This window comes from Orcinus orca, chromosome 18, assembly GCF_937001465.1.
Source record: "Orcinus orca chromosome 18, mOrcOrc1.1, whole genome shotgun sequence".
Classification (NCBI taxonomy): Eukaryota; Metazoa; Chordata; class Mammalia; order Artiodactyla; family Delphinidae; genus Orcinus; species Orcinus orca.
The window spans coordinates 2,350,712-2,368,150 of record NC_064576.1 but is presented as its reverse complement, the minus strand read 5'-3'; the positions used below and the strand labels follow the sequence as shown (position 1 = coordinate 2,368,150).

General features: G+C 55.2%; 1 protein-coding gene across 3 annotated transcripts in view; it reads left to right on the top strand.

Annotated features, from left to right (window-relative positions):
* Positions 1-17,439, top strand: part of COL4A2 (collagen type IV alpha 2 chain) — a 178,048-nt gene that overhangs the window by 142,066 nt on the left and 18,543 nt on the right. For all 3 annotated transcript variants that reach the window (XM_033435057.2, XM_033435058.2, XM_049701019.1), the window contains exons 21-32: positions 774-866; positions 2,044-2,207; positions 5,318-5,390; positions 5,477-5,583; positions 6,635-6,836; positions 7,239-7,298; positions 8,900-8,956; positions 10,651-10,758; positions 11,617-11,838; positions 13,630-13,791; positions 15,711-15,881; positions 16,628-16,771. In XM_033435057.2, the coding sequence (XP_033290948.1) occupies positions 774-866; positions 2,044-2,207; positions 5,318-5,390; positions 5,477-5,583; positions 6,635-6,836; positions 7,239-7,298; positions 8,900-8,956; positions 10,651-10,758; positions 11,617-11,838; positions 13,630-13,791; positions 15,711-15,881; positions 16,628-16,771 (1,563 nt within the window). The remainder of the gene's footprint in view (positions 1-773; positions 867-2,043; positions 2,208-5,317; positions 5,391-5,476; positions 5,584-6,634; positions 6,837-7,238; positions 7,299-8,899; positions 8,957-10,650; positions 10,759-11,616; positions 11,839-13,629; positions 13,792-15,710; positions 15,882-16,627; positions 16,772-17,439) is intronic.

Genomic DNA, 17,439 nt, shown 5'->3' with positions numbered 1-17,439 from the left:
CCCGGAGCTCGGGCCAGAGCCCTGGGAGTCAATACCCAGCAGTGGTGCTTCCCAGGAATGTGCAGCCCAGTTCCCACCACGAGATGGCGCTCTGCTCAAGTGGGACACGGAGCGTTTTGTGGGCTTTTAGAGTCTGTTTCTTACACCCTCACCCGGATGTCCCTGCTTGGAATTATCAGAGCCCTGCACGTGGTGAAAGGATGCCTGAAGTACCGTGATCCTAGTGATGGGGGTGGGAGAATCACAAGTTATCTACATGGTTACGTGTGTGCACCCAAAGGAGTGAAAGAGGAAAGATGGTGGGGTCTGGGGGCAGGGGCGTGCACAGGTGCTCGCGTGTTCCAGAGGAGAGGACAGAACTGGGGAAGCCGGTTCATTTTAACATCTTTTACTGTTTGGGTTTTCTGTCATTCTGGGAACCAGAAGTTGCAGTGGTCTTAGGACCGAAGTCGAAGTAAAACACGTGGTTAAAAAAACCTAAAGTCTTCTTTGGACTCAGTGTTTCTGAAAAGTAAAGATTTCTATTTCTAGACTTTAATGGAAAAACTAAAATCACAGGCGTTCACATGTGTTTCCAATCCTGGAAGCAATGGCCACAAAAAATAAAGGCTCCGTGTCTTTCTGCGAGTAGTTGGGATGGAATTGGAATGGGGGCCATTTTCTGTTGGGAGACTCGACTGTAACCCTTCCCACACGGGGTGGGGGGATACGGGGTGGGGGCATACGGGGTCCTGGGCTGTGCTAACGTGCCGTCCTGTGGGTTTTCTCCTCAGGTTTCCTTTTCGGCCTTAAAGGAGCAGAGGGCAGGGTGGGCTACCCTGGACCTTCTGGTTTCCCCGGGGCTCGCGGACAGAAAGGATGGAAAGGTGAGGAGTCCGGGAACAGCAGGGGGCGGGGCGCTGCTTGGCCCTCCTGAGTCCAGCTCACCCTTCACTGGTTCCAAGAAGAGGATGAGCCCCTGCTTCCCCCCAGCCCCCTCCCTGCCAGGGCCCTCACACTGGGGAGCGGCGTCTCCTCGTTTTCCGCACACCCAGCTCTCAGCTGGCTCTCCTATCTCTGTTCTGTCTGCCACGTTCATCACTGAACTTTCAGTCAACACGGGGCCCAACATGGGACAGAAAAGATGCACGGTGGCTTCTTAGACTGAATTCAGATGACTCATCCGAGCTCTCGGCTCCAAGAAAATGTCACAAGTATTTGCAGAGGGCTGTAGGGTCGTCATCTGGTTTGGTCCTAACCCGCCTCCCCGAGTTAGGGATGCATCAGCAGCAAGGCGGTGGCAAAGCAGGAGAGATGTGACCTGCCCAGGTGGGGCGGACGCTGGTGGGAACGAGCTGTGCTTGCTTTCCTCTCCCTGCTTCGCCTGGGGGACCCCACCTCTCCAGGCAAGGGCCGCCTGTGGGGACCTCGGGGGGGGCCTGTTCGGCTCGCCCATCCCTGGGCATCCCGGGTTTTAACCGCCGGACCTCTGCGGCACGCGTGGAGCTGTGGGCGGTGCAGGGGTCCGGCGTCGTGGATGAGCTGGGCAGCTCGGCACCCCCGGGCCATCACGTGTCCCCCTTTGCGCCCTGGGAGCCAAGCCGATCACCAGCCTCCAGCTCGGCCCTCCCCTGCCCCCGCGCTCCCTGGGTCCAGCCAGCAAGACAGAAAAAGGGAGGGCACGTATTTCTTCCCTCCGCACCAGGACCTTGGGCTCCAAGCCCGCAGCTGCTGCCAGGCCGCCCTCTCTCCGGCTCCCCTTCACCCTGGATCTTCCTGCCCTCCCCCCGAGGCCCCTGCGGTGGCTTCTCAGAACTCCTGTCGCTGAGTCCCCAACTCCGCCCACACCTCCGTCAACGTCCTGTTCTTTACGTATCTGCATCTCACGCTCCTTGTCTAAGAATGAGAGGGAGTGAGGACCAGAATGGGCGTGTCCTGCGGTGGCCACGCCCCCAGCCAAGCCCTCACCCCCTTGCCCTCCTGTCCCCTGCAGAGCCAACAGGAGGGTCGTACACGTGCTTCACGAGCAAATAACAAGTCCCTCTCTCTCCACCCACGTTGCAGGCGATGCCGGCGACTGTCAATGTGCAGAGGGTGACCAGTTCATTGGGGGTCTTCCGGGGCCACCAGGACCCAAGGGCTTTCCCGGCACCAATGGGGAACCAGGGAGGAAAGGCAGCCCGGGAGACCCCGGCCAGCACGGCATCCCCGGGTTCCCAGGATTCAAGGTGAGAGACCAGTTGTACCACGAAGCCGATAAGACGACCTTGACGCCCAGCCCCATTTCCCCATTCCCGGCTTTTATTTATTGAATTAATACAGCTTCAGACCAGCAACACTTACGCACCCAGTGTGACATTCAAAAAAGCCACGTATTCCAAGAGGAGCTTTAAAGCTTTTCCTGGTGGGAATGTGAAATGGGGCAGGGACTGTGGAAAAGTGATGCTTCCTCAAAAAAGTCAAACACAGGGAATTCCCTGGCAGTCTGCTGGTTAGGACTCTGTGCTCTCACTGCCTAGGGCCCGGGTTCAATCCCTAGTTGAGGAGCTAAAATCCCACAAGCCATACAGCGCAGCCAACAAAGTTTTAAAAAGTCAAACATAGAGGTGTCGTGTGACCCAGAAAGTCCCCTCCCAGTACAGACCCAGGAGCACTGGAAACACGTGTCCACACCAAAACTCGTGCATCAAGCTCACAGCAGCATTCACGACACCAGCTGGAAAGTAGAAGAAACCCAAATGCCCATAAATGGATCAATGAAACGTAGCATACCCACCCGATGGGACGTTATTCAGCCGTCAAAGGGGATGAAGTGCTGACATGTGCTACAGTGCGGTGCCCTCAGAAACGTTATGCTAAGTGACACAATACACAAAGGAACAGACACCATACGATGCTATTTGTATGAAGTGTCCAGAAGAGGCATCTTGAGACCAAGTAGCTTGGTGGTTGCCAAGGGCTGGGGCGGGGGGCGGGGGGGGATGCAAGTGACTGTTTCTTTCTGGGGTGATGAAAATGGTCTGGATTTAGGGAATAGTGATGGTTGCAGAACCTCGTGAAAATACAAAAAAAACAAACAAACACTGAATTGTATGCTTTAAAATGGTTAATCTTACAGCGTGTGAATTATATCTCAAAAAAAGCAACCCTTCCAGCATTTTGAATGCAAAGCTACACACCCCGTACTGTGTATTCACCCCTTCAGATTTAGTATAGGACGATTTAGCATTTTGTTTTGTTTTGTTTTGTTTTGTTTGTTTTTGCGGTACGCGGGCCTCTCACTGCTGTGGCCTCTCCCGTTGCTGAGCACAGGCTCCGGACGCGCAGGCTCAACGGCCATGGCTCACGGGCCCAGCCGCTCCGCGGCACGTGGGATCCCCCCAGACCGGGGCACGAACCCACGTCCCCCGCATCGGCAGGCAGACCTCCAACCAGTGCGCCACCAGGGAAGCCCCGATTTAGCATTTTAATAAAGGCTCCCTTAACTTGATAAAAAGTGAGACTTCCAAGTATATCGTGAATTTAGTTTGGATGAATGTATGACATTTTCTGGATTCCAGCTAAGTGGGCTTTACTTCACACCTGAGGAAAAGATCATCTTGAGAAGATCTTTCATCGTGGCAGGTTTTAACTGACCAAGGCTCTCAAAGCAAATTTCAGATGAAGGCAAAGAAACTTTATTTTTTATTTATTTTTACTTAAAAAGAGAGCTGCAAGAGATTTATAAAATGAAAAGTCTATCATTTTATATATTCAGCAATAGAGGAAAGTTTGCTCAGGACACTTGGCCAGGGACGGTTAGAACAATCTGGCTTCATGTCCAGATGCAGGGGAGTTGCAGCCACTCAGAGCTGTCGGTGCAGAGGCTCATGACTCATAACTGCTTCGTGTCGCGGGAGCTTTGCAGGTGAAAATGAGGTCCACAGCACCTCTCCATTCTCTGGGACTTCTCAGAAAAATAGTTTTATCCAACTGAACATAATAGATGCTACATTTCCTCCTACTTTAAAAATGACACCGTCTCCAAATCATGGCTGAGCATGTAGAAGTGGCTCAAGTATTCAGAAAAAGTGTACGTAGTGAGAATCCAAACTGAATAATGGCAGAGCTGGTAAGACCTTCAGTTATTTATAAAATGATGGAATATTTCTGAGAAGTCAGATGGATCCCATTTCGTGCACACGGAATCTCTAAAGTCTTCCAGGAGCATGTGCTCTCCCCAGCTGTATCGCGTGCACACCCACAGCACTTGCGTTCAAACATCTCAGGTACCGTGTTTATCTTGCATTTAATTATATGTTTATGCATCTGCAGCAGGAATGCCTGAGACAGTTTTTGGTGGTTTAATACCTGTACTAATAGAACCTGGCAGAGTGCTTGAAGTATGGGGGTCGATTAGCATGCATCCATCCATCGGCCCAGCACCTCCTGGTTGAGCACTGCCTGTGTGTGAGATGCTGTTCTAGTTACTGAGAGAATGTCACCCTTTTCTGCAAAGAACGAAATCAATAAATCAAGTATCTGTGGAATTTTTTAGGAGAAAAGAACTTATAATCACTTGAAACATTCCATTTAATTAAACCAACACTAAAAGTTCCCGTATTCTTGCGAATACCAGTAACCGAGAGTTGCCCCAAACTGGCATATCGCGCACATTAAAATGCCTCCTGAAACGTTCATCTGCTCGTTTCTGCTCATCGAAAGACCTAAACTAGATTTTACACCTTAAAACGTGAGTGTTCCTGCAATGACTTGTCTGTGAAGTATGATTTTTTTCCAACCTTGATTTCAGTTAGGAAGACAAGCTGTCGATTAGATACTCTTGCTGTTCTCAGTATGATCACAAATATCCATCCTTCGTACTTGGAGGCACATTATTTGCCCGGATTCAACAAAATGGCAGTTAGGGTTAGCAGCCTTAGCTTCTCCAAAGCTAATGAGTTTACGAATCCCTGGGACTTTGTTGAACTGCACATTGCGGTTCGGTTGCCCCGGGTGGGCCTGAGCGTCTGCATTCCTGACAAGTCCCCAGGGAGGCTGGTGCTACCCATCTGGGGACCACACTTTGAGTAGCAAGGTTCTTGTTTTCACCATCCAGCCATGTGTGGCTACTTCCCTTAAGTTTTAGCTATTTAAAATTAAACATTCAGTGTCTCAGTCCCACTGGCCACATTCAAGTGCCCCATGGCCATCTGTGATTGGTGGCCAGGGACAGAGATGTGTGGCTCTGGGCTTGATGACAGGTAAGGGCCCTCAGGTTGTATAAACGAAAATCATTGTCTTCTCGGCTGCCCTTAACAGTGTGAAGGAGGAAGAAACCTTGTGTTTGTTTCTACAGGGAACCCCTGGTGGTGTTGGCCCTCCCGGGCCCAAAGGAATGAAGGGAGATTCTCGAACCATCACCACCAAAGGTCAGTCTTGTGGCCAGCAAATCTTAGACCACGCACCCTTCTGTGGCTGCCCTGGGTGAGCAACTCACGCGGCACTCCTCCCCCAGGTGAGCGGGGCCAGCCAGGTGTCCCAGGTGTGCCTGGACTGAAAGGGGACAGCGGCATCCCAGGGCGCGACGGGCTGGATGGATTCCCAGGCCTCCCAGGCTCTCCCGTGAGTACCGCTGGCGGGGTGGGGGGTGGCGGCTCTGCCCTCATCCCCATCAGTCACATGCTTAAACATGTGAGCATCAGAGGTGCTGACACAGCAGGAAATCCTCCCAGTGCAACCTGTTCTCTTTTCGTGGGCAGCAATCATATTTTTTAGGAAACAGTGAGTGAGGCTGGAAGCCAAGCCCTGAGTGAGTATTTAAGAGAAAAAGAGGAAATAAATATTCCTCTTGCCATCACGTAGAACGAGAGCCCCCCAGGTCGAATATTCCTAGATGGAAGGTGGAACGCTTCTTCTAGGGTCACCTGTAAAATACACAGCTGCATTTTTGCAGCAAACACACACCGGCATTGAAAGAGGCTGTGTGTGATAAGATGCAGAGCCCCCAGCCTCCTTTCTGCGGGGAAAGGTGGGGGTCAGACGGGGAAGGGCGGTTGGCCGTGGAGACTAGACCCCTTCTCCTCCCTCCCTGCCCTCACCCTGCTCTGAGGAGTTCCATGAATAGGACACGGCTGTGCCCGGTGCCTCCCAGCTTCCTGCTCTCCTGGTCCCATCGTCTCTCCTTATTTCTGATGCACTTTCTTGTCCAAACCAAAGACTTCCTTCCCTTCACCACTGCGTTGTCCCTTCTGACTAGGAGATGGGTCACAAACGCTGAATCCTAACAATGAAATAACGTGTTCCTGCCCCCATTTCGCCAAATCTGTGCCTAACCATTCTCTTGAAGAATTCCCCTGGAGAATGAAGGTCCAAGCAGGGCGCTGGTAGCTTGGAAAGAGAAGAATACTCAGATTCCTATGCCTTCCAGAACTATCTTCGAGGGTGTTGTCCATGGTCAGATTCCTATGCCTTCCAGAACTATCTTCGAGGGTGTTATCCATGGTTGTTAGAAAGTCTGTCCTTTACTTCTGTGGCTTGGTGAGACCACGACTGTCAGTTCCTACTCATCTCTGTATCCAGAGCGCAGAATTCAGGGAACGGGGAAAAGTAGCTGGGAACATGGCTGTCTTTGAGGTTTACGTGTATTGTAAGAGATGAACCAAATTTCTCACAGGGTGATGGCATCAAAGGCCCCTCAGGGGACGCAGGCCACCCAGGACCCCCCGGTACTAAGGGCATTCCAGGAGAAAGGGGCCCCCCAGGATTGGGGCTGCCAGGCCCCAAAGGCGAGCGTGGCTTCCCCGGCGATGCTGGATTACCTGGACCTCCAGGCTTCCCCGGGCCTCCCGGCACCCCCGGCGCTCCAGGACAAATAGGTACGGTGGTGGGGGGGGGGGGTGTCCAGGCTTGCGTCTTTCAAAGTCATGAGACACTGTGCTGCTACACCCGCTGTTCTTAGGCAGTGTGCGAATTCCCCGGGGGCGAGTCACGTGAGATGGTGTCACACCATCAGTTCTCATCACACACGAGCGACACCCGGCCACGGGGTTTTCTGAACCCACTGCAGCTTCCTCTCGCCAGCTGGAATGTGGGGCCTCTCCCTCTAGTGCTGGAGTTACAGAGGCTCAGCACAGAAGTCCAGAAATGGGCCTCTGATGCCCTGCCCATCCCAGCCTTCCCACCACACACACACACGCACACACACACGCACACACGGAAAAGCCAGGCACTTTCCGTTATTGCAAAATTGCCTCACTCTGTCACTGTCTCACCCCTAGATTGTGATACGGGTGTGAAAAGGCCCATCGGAGCAGACGGACAGGAGACCGTCCAGCCAGGTACCGTCATGACCGTCGGGCAGCTTTAGAATTCTTGAAAACTCTCAGTTTGTAGAATATATGCTAGAACTGGCGTGATCCCTGCCGTGGGCACAGAGCTGCCCTCAGAAAAAGAAACCCTTGTGGACTTGGAGCTGCGCTCCGTCTGCCTCAGCTTAGAACCCAGGGAAGGGCAAGTGTGATGACCTCGTGTCACCAAGTTGTCCCTGCAGTACAAAGCATCTGTTTACAGTATTGGTAAGAACTCAACAGATAAGTCCTTTCACGCCTAAAATATATGTCTCTGTGTGTGTAAAGGGCAGCTGAATTATTAGCTCATTATGCAGGGTGAGGAGTGAGTCCAGATGGGAGAAGAATTTGGTCCAGTGATGAGTGGATGCTAGAAGGAACAGGGCCGACGGATAAGGAGAGGGTGCCCAGATGATGCGAGCTCAGGGGAGGGCAGAGGGGAGGGGACGGTCCAGAAGTTGACCCGGCTGCCATCGGACAGGCCAAGTCTCCAGCCAGGGGGGCCTAGAAACCGAGGTGGGAAGCCAGGCAGAGGGATGAGTCCAGGACACAAGGGGATGGGTGCCAGGCCTCGGGCAGGATTTGAAGAGCAGAGCAGAGAGGATGAGTTTTTTGGAGTCAAAGGTGCCGGCAGAACATCTGGATGGTGGCAGCTCACCAGTGGCAGTTGAGTCTGGAGTAAGGCGTTTGGGATAAAGGCCAGGGCTTGGAGAAGCAGCATCAGGACCCGTGGGTCCCCCGCACGAGGTGTGGGGATAGATCAGGAGCTCAGGGTGAGGGTGCAGAGCAGGAACGGCAACCCCAGAGCTTCCAGAGAGCTGGCCAGTCTCGAAGGTGCGGGAAGGCCCCTGGGGGTGAGGCTCTGCCAGCTAGAGCCCAGGCCCCCTGAAGACGGCCGGGGTCCGTCCTTTTCATGGCCTCGGCTGTCCGCCTTTGCACCTCGGACCCCTCGTGTGGCAGAGGGGACCACAGCCCCTCTTTGGCCGCTAAGTCGAGCCAAGATAGGAGCCCTGCCGTACCACAGGCAGACAGACAAAGGGCATCTCGGAGGACTGCTGTGCCTGCAAGCGTGCTCTGTCCGACAGAATACCCCGCGCGGCGTCACCAGCCAGAGGTGGCTGCCACCGGGTTTCGTTTTGCATGACTCACAGCAAAACGAGTTGCCTCTGCTAATTCTGAAAGTAATGGAAGTCCCAAAGGAGAAGTCACAGCATTGCTTTTGAAACTGAAAGCTTCCTCCCTCCCCGGTGGGAATTGCCTTGGGGTCGGTGGGGGGGGCGGGGCGCGCGTTGAGGACACCTGGATGAACTCGGCTGTGTGAGGTATTGCCCTCCAAGAGGGTGGAGCCCTCACTGCCAGCACGGCACCTGTTTTCATCCAACTGGACTTATGTGCCTCCTATATTAATATTTGATTTCATTATCAAATGAAATTACAGTTACATCAGCATCAAGATTAATGGAATCATTAAATTACTCTGATGGTAAAAAGGCAGCCGGTTTTCATGGCCGGTGCTCTCGACCTTAGCCACGTCCAGAGCTGTGACGATGGGTGTGGACCGTGGCTACAGCTCCCCTGTCCTCTCTTCCCAGGTTGTGTTGGAGGGCCTAAGGGATCGCCGGGCCAGCCGGGCCCCCCCGGCCCCCCAGGTAATGGGAGAGCGCTTCCAGCCTTCCTCCGTGCGTCCGTGTCTTCCTTTCCCCTCTCCGGCTATCTTCCTCTGCCCCCGACCCCGCGTTTCCCTCCCCGCCCCCGCCTGGACATCACAGGATTCTTGGTACCGTACCGCACACTGGCAGCTTCTGTAAGAAGCCGACTTCCGTGCATCAGTGTAGGAAAGTGAGCGGTGATTGACACCTAGTGAACCCTAGGGTAAGAGAGAGGCTTCCTGCCACGTGGAAGTCAGCCTCAGCTGCAACACAGACCCGGTGGGCACCCGAGCCTGGCAGAGATGGCAGCGCCCCAAGCCCAGAGAGGAGGCTCAGCTCTGTGCGTTCCTTGTATCCCCGTGTGTCCCAGGGTGTAGAAGAGGATCATGCGGGAGAGGAGTGTTTCTTTCGGGTTTTGACTGAGAGGAATGCAGACCCCCAGGGCTAGGAATGTGTCTGTAGGATCTGGGAGCTGGGCTTTGCTGCCACAGCCCATCACCCAGCTGAGGATCCATGTGGACTCAGGAAGGGTTCTGGGTCACAGAGCCCGGTCTGGGGCCATCCAGGCTCCCCCTCCGTGGGGCGGCCTTTCAGAGATGACAGACGGGCTGAGTGACCACAGCTGCCGACGCCGTGTCAGTCAGCCTAGGATGACGAGCTCTCAGGCTGCACCGCTGGGCAGAGCTCGGCCCGGGGGGTCTGCCTTCCGATTCGCCCCTCCTCTGACTGGGACGGGGCGGAGAAGACGCCTCCACCCCCCACGGAGGGGTCACTCAGATGATCCGGCATGGACGCCAGAAGCCCGTGTGCGAGTCTAGGTCCACCGCTCGTCAGCTGTGGGCTTTGGGCATCTCACCTGTTCCTTCTGGAACGTAGGCTCCTCTCCTGGATGAGAACAGTGCAGGTGTTCCAGACACTTCCTAGTTTGCAGATGGTGCCCTGAATACTGCACACGTAACCCTGGAGCTGGGGTCCTGTGTAAACTGTAAAGTCCTGCAGTGCAAGGCAGCCCCCAAACTGGAAACGCGCGTTGGCTGACCGTAGGCACCCCGGATCTTGAGAGTGTCGTCCAGGTGCACAGGGGTGACAGGATCTGGGGACAGTGAGGCAAAATGCACAAGTGTCATCTGCGCCAAGAAGCAGAGCTAAGGGCCCTGTATTGTCTTCCGAGAGCCGAGCGCATTATCCACGTGGCATTTTGTGACCCTCCCTGCCCGAGCCCCGGAGGGGTCTGTCCATCGTGGATCCCAGCACAGGCACGAACGCTGCTGTCCCCGAAGTGGTGGCGACTCTTAGGGGGAGGGGCTCAGACTGCAGTGGGACAGTTTTCAGCAGGTGCTGGGGGAGCAGAGCCCGGAATGTACATGCACCGCGTGTGAGGGGAGAGGACTTTCGACGTGTTTTGACAACATGAAGTTAGTGAGATCATCAGGTTAATGAGATCACGAGGTCGTGATGAGAGCCGAGGTTCGTCGTTTCTGGCGTAGACTGACAGGTGCCCATGTAGACTGACACTCGGTTGCCAGCTGTCAGAGGTGCTGTTTCGGGGCTGACATCCCCCAGCCTCGTCACTTCCCCGTTTCCTAAGAGACCACGTTAAGTTGGGTGCCGGCCTTGACCCTCTCCTGTTCGTCTCCTGCTGGGGTCGGCCTATGCGGCTCTGACCTGTGTCGTGGTTTCTTTGGGTTGTTTAGGTGCCAAAGGCCTCAGAGGGCTTCCGGGATTATCGGGAACTGACGGAGCACAAGGGCTCAAGGGTCTCCCGGGAGATCCAGGTCCAGAGGGATTCCCAGGACCCCCAGGTGAGTCAGGGTGGGACTCCCGCTCGGCCACGTAGATTCAGGGAAGGACTGTGTGTACCATCAGGCTGCCCTGCCTCGATCATCTTTTAACATTTAGAAACTGTTTCGACAAATGCTTGATGCCGACTTTTGCTCTTGTCCTTGGGAAATTAAAAAATGTCGCCGTTTTCCTCACTGAAGTTGTGCTGGAATTTTGCAGAAGAAACTTACAGATCTTGCAGGAAAAAAGAGACAGGTGCACAGAGAGAGTTCTCTAGTGGGTATGAACCCTTCTAAGGGCACATAAGGTCATCCTCTTCTGAGCCCTCGGCACCAGTGCCCGATCTGCGGATCGCTCACCAGATACGACGCAGAGAGCACCTGTGTTTGGCGCTCACGGCGTTGCCTGCCCACTCTGCAGCTCGCAGCTTGTCCGAGTCAGCAGTTCGAACCATTTCCTTGACAGTTGCCACAGCAAAGCATCATGGAAGCCACTTAGTGGCTAAAAGAGCTTAAACGTTTGAGCTGTACATGGAGGGAAATGAACATGTTTCTGGTAATGAATTGTGAGCAGAAGTTGGGAGTACCTGCGTGGGTGTCCGTGTGCCCCAGCCCACGACTCAGTGGCCCCAAACACAGGTGTCCCTTTGTGGTCACGGCTCAGACGGTGTGCGGGCACATGGCTGTGTTACTTGGTGTGCGGAGGCCCAGGCACTGGGGAATCGTATCATCTAAACAAAACCGTAGACGGTTTCACTAAGTCCACACAAGCCAAACATCCTCCTGCAGGATCCTGGCCACTTGTTCTCTTTCTGGTGCCTCGCTTAGATGTCAGGATGCAGACCTCTCGTTATAGGGGCGCCCTGTGTTTCCTTTCAGGCTTCGTGGGGCCTCGAGGAGTCAAAGGTGCAGTAGGCCGCCCTGGCCTGGATGGACTCCCGGGTCCCTCCGGCCTGCCGGGGCCAGTCGGGCCTCCGGGAGACAGGGGCCTCCCTGGAGAAGTCTTGGGGGCCCAGCCCGGGCCCCGGGGAGACACCGGACTGCCTGGACGCTCTGGGCTGAAGGGCCTCCCCGGAGAGAGAGGCCCTCCTGGATTCCGGGGTAAGTCACAGAGGCAGGGGGGCAGGGTCAGAAATCTCTGCTGGGGTTGGGTGAGAAGCCCAGGGCTGCATGCAGGACGCTGTGAGTCCTGATGCTTCTCCCCCTTAGTTCCAACGTTTCTTTAGAAGGTTTCAGAACAGGGTCGTCATGCTGTGTACAGGCCATCGTAGCTCTTCTGCGAGTACAGATTAGCCGACGTGCTCTCTTCCCAAGTTGGGTGGGGCTCAGCTTAGGGTCCTCCCTGCTGCTTTCGGCAGAATGTGTGCGGTTCTGCGAAGAAGACAGGAGCTGGCCATGCCCGGTGAGGGGTTGGGAGGGAGACAGAGATGAACTGGAACGCAGCTCAATCTGTGGGTGTAAAACTGATGGGTTTAAAAAAATGTAACGTTCACAACATCATCGAAGCATGTTTAGCAAAGCGGGAAGATGCCTCTTGTCTGGTGAGCGAACAAGGCATCCAAGGCTTTGCGTACCCAGTTCATGCAGAACGGGCCCTGAGAACCCAGAATGCCTGGCTTTAATGCGATTGTGTTGCTGGAATGGGTGGGGTGACCACCAGGCCATTTGGGGTCCCCGTCAGAGAAGCATCAGCTGTTATGTATTGACTGTGCTGTCATCAGCCCAGCGCCCAAGCCCAGGCAGACAGGGGCTCCCTGTGTGGTGCAAGAGGTGACACTCCCCAACACCAGCCGTCAAACCAGTAGGCGTCCTTCACGTGAGACACTGAGGGATGAGCCCGGTTCTCGACGGGCAGCTGGACGCCCCACCCTCAGGAGCACGTGCCCGCCAGTCTCTTCTGCGATCCGACTGTAGAAACTGCCCGAGCTCTTTTACAGAAGGCTGCTTGTGGTAGATGTTTGAAGTGTAGCTGTTTCCCACAGACTTCAAAGAGTCTGAGCATAACGACACCAAACGGCAGCAGAGGAGCTTCCGAGCCTGTGCGGCTTTCCCATGTTCAGCGCCACCTTGATGACCTGCCCTTTGGGAGAACATTGTGTCTGCAAAAGCTCTGACTTCCAAAGCATCGGTTTTGGGAAACTGTATCCATGTCTATTCGGCCGCCCCTGTCAGGAGCAGTGGGCAGACCTGGATGTTACTTACATAGCCATTTAACGTGCTTGTAAAGGGCATTTTATTTTTTTATATAAATTTTATTTATTCATTTATTTTTATTTTTGGCTGCATTGGGTCTTCATTGCTGCGTGCGGGCTTTCTCTAGTTGCGGCGAGCGGGGGCTACTTTTCGTTGCGGTGCGCGGGCTTCTCATTGCGGTGGCTTCTCTTGTTGCGGAGCATGGGCTCTAGGCATGTGGGCTTCAGGAGTTGTGGCTCGCAGGCTCAGTAGTTGTGGTGCACGGCCTGAGTTGCTCCACGGCATGTGGGATCTTCCCGGACCAGGGCTCAAACCCATGTCCCCTGCATTGGCAGGCGGATCCTTAACCACTGCACCACCAGGGAAGCCCCAAGAGTATTTTAACATGTGGCGAAATGCTCAAAATATAATGTCAAGTGAAAAACCCTAGATTAAAACTGCACTTAAAACAAGGTGTCAGTTGTGCAAATATCTGCTTCTAGGTATAGTTACGGGAACAGAAAAGAGGCCAGCAGGACATATAACAAGATGTTAGTAACTGTCTCGGGGTGAGAGCATGAGTTACTTCGATCTTGTCATTTATACAGACTTCCTACCACCTGGAAAACCTGTTTTTATAGAACAGGTCTGAGGAGACAGCTGTTGTTTGCAATGAACTGCATGGGGTTGACCTCACGGCTCTTGTCTCCATTCCTGCAGGAAGCCAGGGGATGCCAGGAATGCCGGGCCCGAAGGGTCAGCAGGGCTTCCCAGGACCTTCGGGCCAGCCGGGACTGCCCGGGCCACCAGGACAGCATGGCTACCCTGGAGCTCCCGGCCGGGAAGGGCCCTTGGGGCCGCCGGGCACCCCAGGTTTTGGAGGTAAGGATCCACCCTCCCATCAAGGAGTCAGGGCCTCACTGACAATGGAACCAGCACTGACCCCTTGGGGAATTCTCAGCTGTGCTCCAAGGAACCCCCCTCTCAAGAGCTGCAGGGGTTCGGAAAGTACCACACATGGCATGGCTTAGAAGACAGGAATTTATTCTCTCACGGTCTGGAGGCTGGAAGTCCAAGATCAGGGTGTCCATAGGGCTGGTTTCTCCTGAGGCCTCTCTCCTTGGCGTGTAGACGGCCGTCTTCTCCCTGTGTCCTCACAGGGTCACCCCTCTGTGCGTGTCTGCATCCTAATCTCTCTTTTGATAAGGACAACTGTCACAGTGGGGTGGGACCCACTCTCATGACCTCATTTAACTAACTTCAATCACCTCTTTAAAGGCCCAGGTTTAGATACAGTCACGTTCCAAGGTACTGGGGTTAGGATGTCAACGTTTGCATTCTGCAGGGACACAGTTCAGCCCCAGACAGGTTCAGGACATGTATTTCATCAAACAGCCTGAGAAGTCTGCCCTTCCTTTGCACCTGTTGTGTATATTAGGGTTCTAGGTAAGATTTCATTAGGAAAACAGACTTCCCACTGCAAAAGTTCAAAATCTGCTCTGCTTTGAAGAGGCAACGTGATTTGTTTCCTGAATGTGAAAAATTTGGAGAAGAAAGGAAAAACCCTCCTTCAGGAAAACCATGGGGCGAGGTGGGCGGGAGCAGGAAAGCACAGACACGAAACTGTAGACGTTTGCTCAGTGGAGCCCTTGCAGGGGGACCAAGAGCATCACAGAGTGGCTGGGAGGGGCCCAGACGTCCATGAGGCAACGTCCAGGGTGACCCTAGTCTGTCGTTTGCCATAATCAGGTGACGGCTCTGTCCAGGACCGTAGCCGGTCCACACAAGGCACTGCCGTGCCCCACACAGGTCAGACATAAGCCAGATGCATCCCCCAGGAGTGGCCTCGACCGCGTCCAGAACCTGGGGGCTCCACTCAGGGGGAGTGACACTGTGCCGCCCACTGGTTTCACCATAACGGGAACCCTGGGCAGCGGGCTTGGGCCATCTGTACCAGTGTTCGCAAGGCCTTGCCTGTTCTCAGGCGTGGAGCACAGCATGGTGTGTACAGAATCCATGCCAGAGCCCTCCCTGATGGAGCCCACGGTTTAGGAAGGGATGGAATTACCCACGGGAAAGCTTGCGTTTGGCCGGGGCAAGCAGCAGGGTGACCAGACCGCGAGGCCCCGCGTTTGAGACCGCAGGGGAGCTGGTGGGCTAGAACAGCCTTGGGAGGAGGGGACGGGAGGGGCCGGGCGTGGAGGACGGGCCCTTCCTAGGAGGGACAGCCCCAGGAGACCGGCCGGGGGAGAGCGCATCATCTGAGGAGGGGGTGGGAGCCTAGACAGGGACATGGGGCCGGCGTTCAGAAAGCGTTGAATGCCAGCTAAGGGTGAGGGAGCCGTTGCGGGGTTTTAACAGAGGGGCTGAGCTCTGTCGGGGAGGCTGGGGAAGGGCAGGCCGGCAGCTGCTGACACCCTAACGAGACGAGGACGGCAGGTGTCGCAGGACCTCCCCTAGAACCTAACCCCAGCGGTGTCAGGAGGGCCGCCAGCCACGAGTAACTCCAGCCGTTCCAGCTCCGTGGCTTTGCGCCCGAGCGGAGAAAGTCTCATGTGACTCGTGTCCCGCGGGCTGGCCGCCGGCTGCCGGAGAAGGACTCTTTAGAAAGGCCAGCCTGCGGCGTGCTGCACGCTCAAGCCACACCTTCGGACGCCCCTCTGTGGTTACACTTTCCCACTGTCCTTCCAAGACGTTTTTCTTGCCAGAAGTTATTGTTATCGATTCTCAGAAGTACCGTAGAGGTGTTTTCTCTGTGCGGTGTGTTCATCTTGTTTTATCTTCCTTCCCCTTCCTGACAGGTCTGCCTGGAGACAGAGGGGAGCCAGGTGACACAGGCGTCCCTGGCCCCGTGGGCATGAAGGGCGTCTCCGGGGATAGAGGTGACCCTGGCTGGCAGGGTGAGAGAGGTCATCCCGGAAGCCCTGGATTCAAAGGAGTGGCCGGGATGCCTGGTGCCCCGGGCCCCAAAGGTGACTGCAGAACACGACCAGGGACCTAGACTGTGGGGCGCGGGGGGGACAGCTCTGCGGGAGGGCGCAGCCTCGCAGCCCCAGGCTGCGTCGGGCCCTGGGGACCTGGTGATGTTGCCCAGGCGATGCTGCCCAGGCTGGCTGTGACCGCTGTGCCCCCAAATGCCAGTTTATTAACTTCCCACGAGAGAGGGACTGTCTGAAGAGCGGGACTTGCTCTCTGCCAGGGGGCTGGTCTGTGGACAGGCCCACAGGAGTCGGGATTCAGATCCGGAGGCCAGGTGGTGAACGGAAACTGAAACAAAGGGAAATGCTTGGTCCCCAGCGTAGGGTTCCCTGCTCGCGGGGGAGCCTAGTCCCCCCGCAGGTGGGGCTCTCTGGGCCTTGACTGCAGCTGGAGACACCGTGCTGCCTTCTCCAGGGCCCTTTGCCAGGTTTCCACGCTGGGCGCAGTGTGAACTTCACACCAAGTCCCAGGGCCCCTTTCCAACTGGTGGAAAGACCACGGACCCCGTGACTTCCAGTTTCCTCCTGTCTGTCCGCCTGCATTGGCCTCACGTCTCGTCCCCGGTGGCAGACGGGCTGACTCTGCCCCTCAGGCAGCAGACCAGTCCCTTAGCAAGTGCTGTCCCGAAAATCCTACCGACGTTAAGAATCTTAGCACCTCCTCACACACGTCGCCAGTGGGGCTGTCACCGTGGCAATTAGCCCCGCCTAACCCCGCGCTTTTCTCATTCCCTCTGAAGGAGTTAAGGGTTCTCCCGGGATGGACGGCTTCCAAGGCCTGCTCGGGCTCAAGGGGAGATCCGGGCTTCCGGGAAACAAAGGAGAGACTGGATTTTTTGGAGTCCCCGGGCTGAAGGGCCTGGCTGGCGAGCCCGGTGTGAAAGGTACGTCACCCCTCGGCCAGGTTGAGACTCACTTTCACGGCGGCCTGACACTGCCTAGAACAATGTTCCGGCAACCCAAACACTAGACACTATTAAAAGAGAAGCTAACTCAGGAACTGGAGGGCTTCCTCCTTGCTTCAATACGCTGGCCGTGTATAAGGAGGGAGTGACGCTAACCGAAGGGAACTTGAGAACGGAAATGACGCAGCATTAAGAACCAAAAACATCCTAAGAAACCTATCCCACCATGAGTTTTCCATGGTGCACACGAGGAAGTGAGGCCAGGGGAGAAGCGGAAGGTGAAGTCTGAAGGACAGAGCACCTTTGGCAACAGAGGGACACGGTAGTCCAGGTAGACGGCTACACCCCGTGCAAAGAGACGGTGACCCCCAGAAGCGAGCCTGCCAAGCCCTGGCCTGGGTGGGCAACTCAAGACCCCAGGTGGGAGATTCAGGAAGGGTGTTCCCAACGACCCACATTTTTTCATGACATTTGTTCAGACACCCTTATTCTCAAAGTATCGCCATGGTCTCTAAAACAACTGAATTAGTAATAACGAACGTCGATGGGGATGTAAAGACATGGGAACCCTCAGACCCTGCTGGAGGGAACATCAAGTGATGCAGCCAGGGTGGCAAATGTCGGCGGTTTCTTAGAAAGAAAAGCAC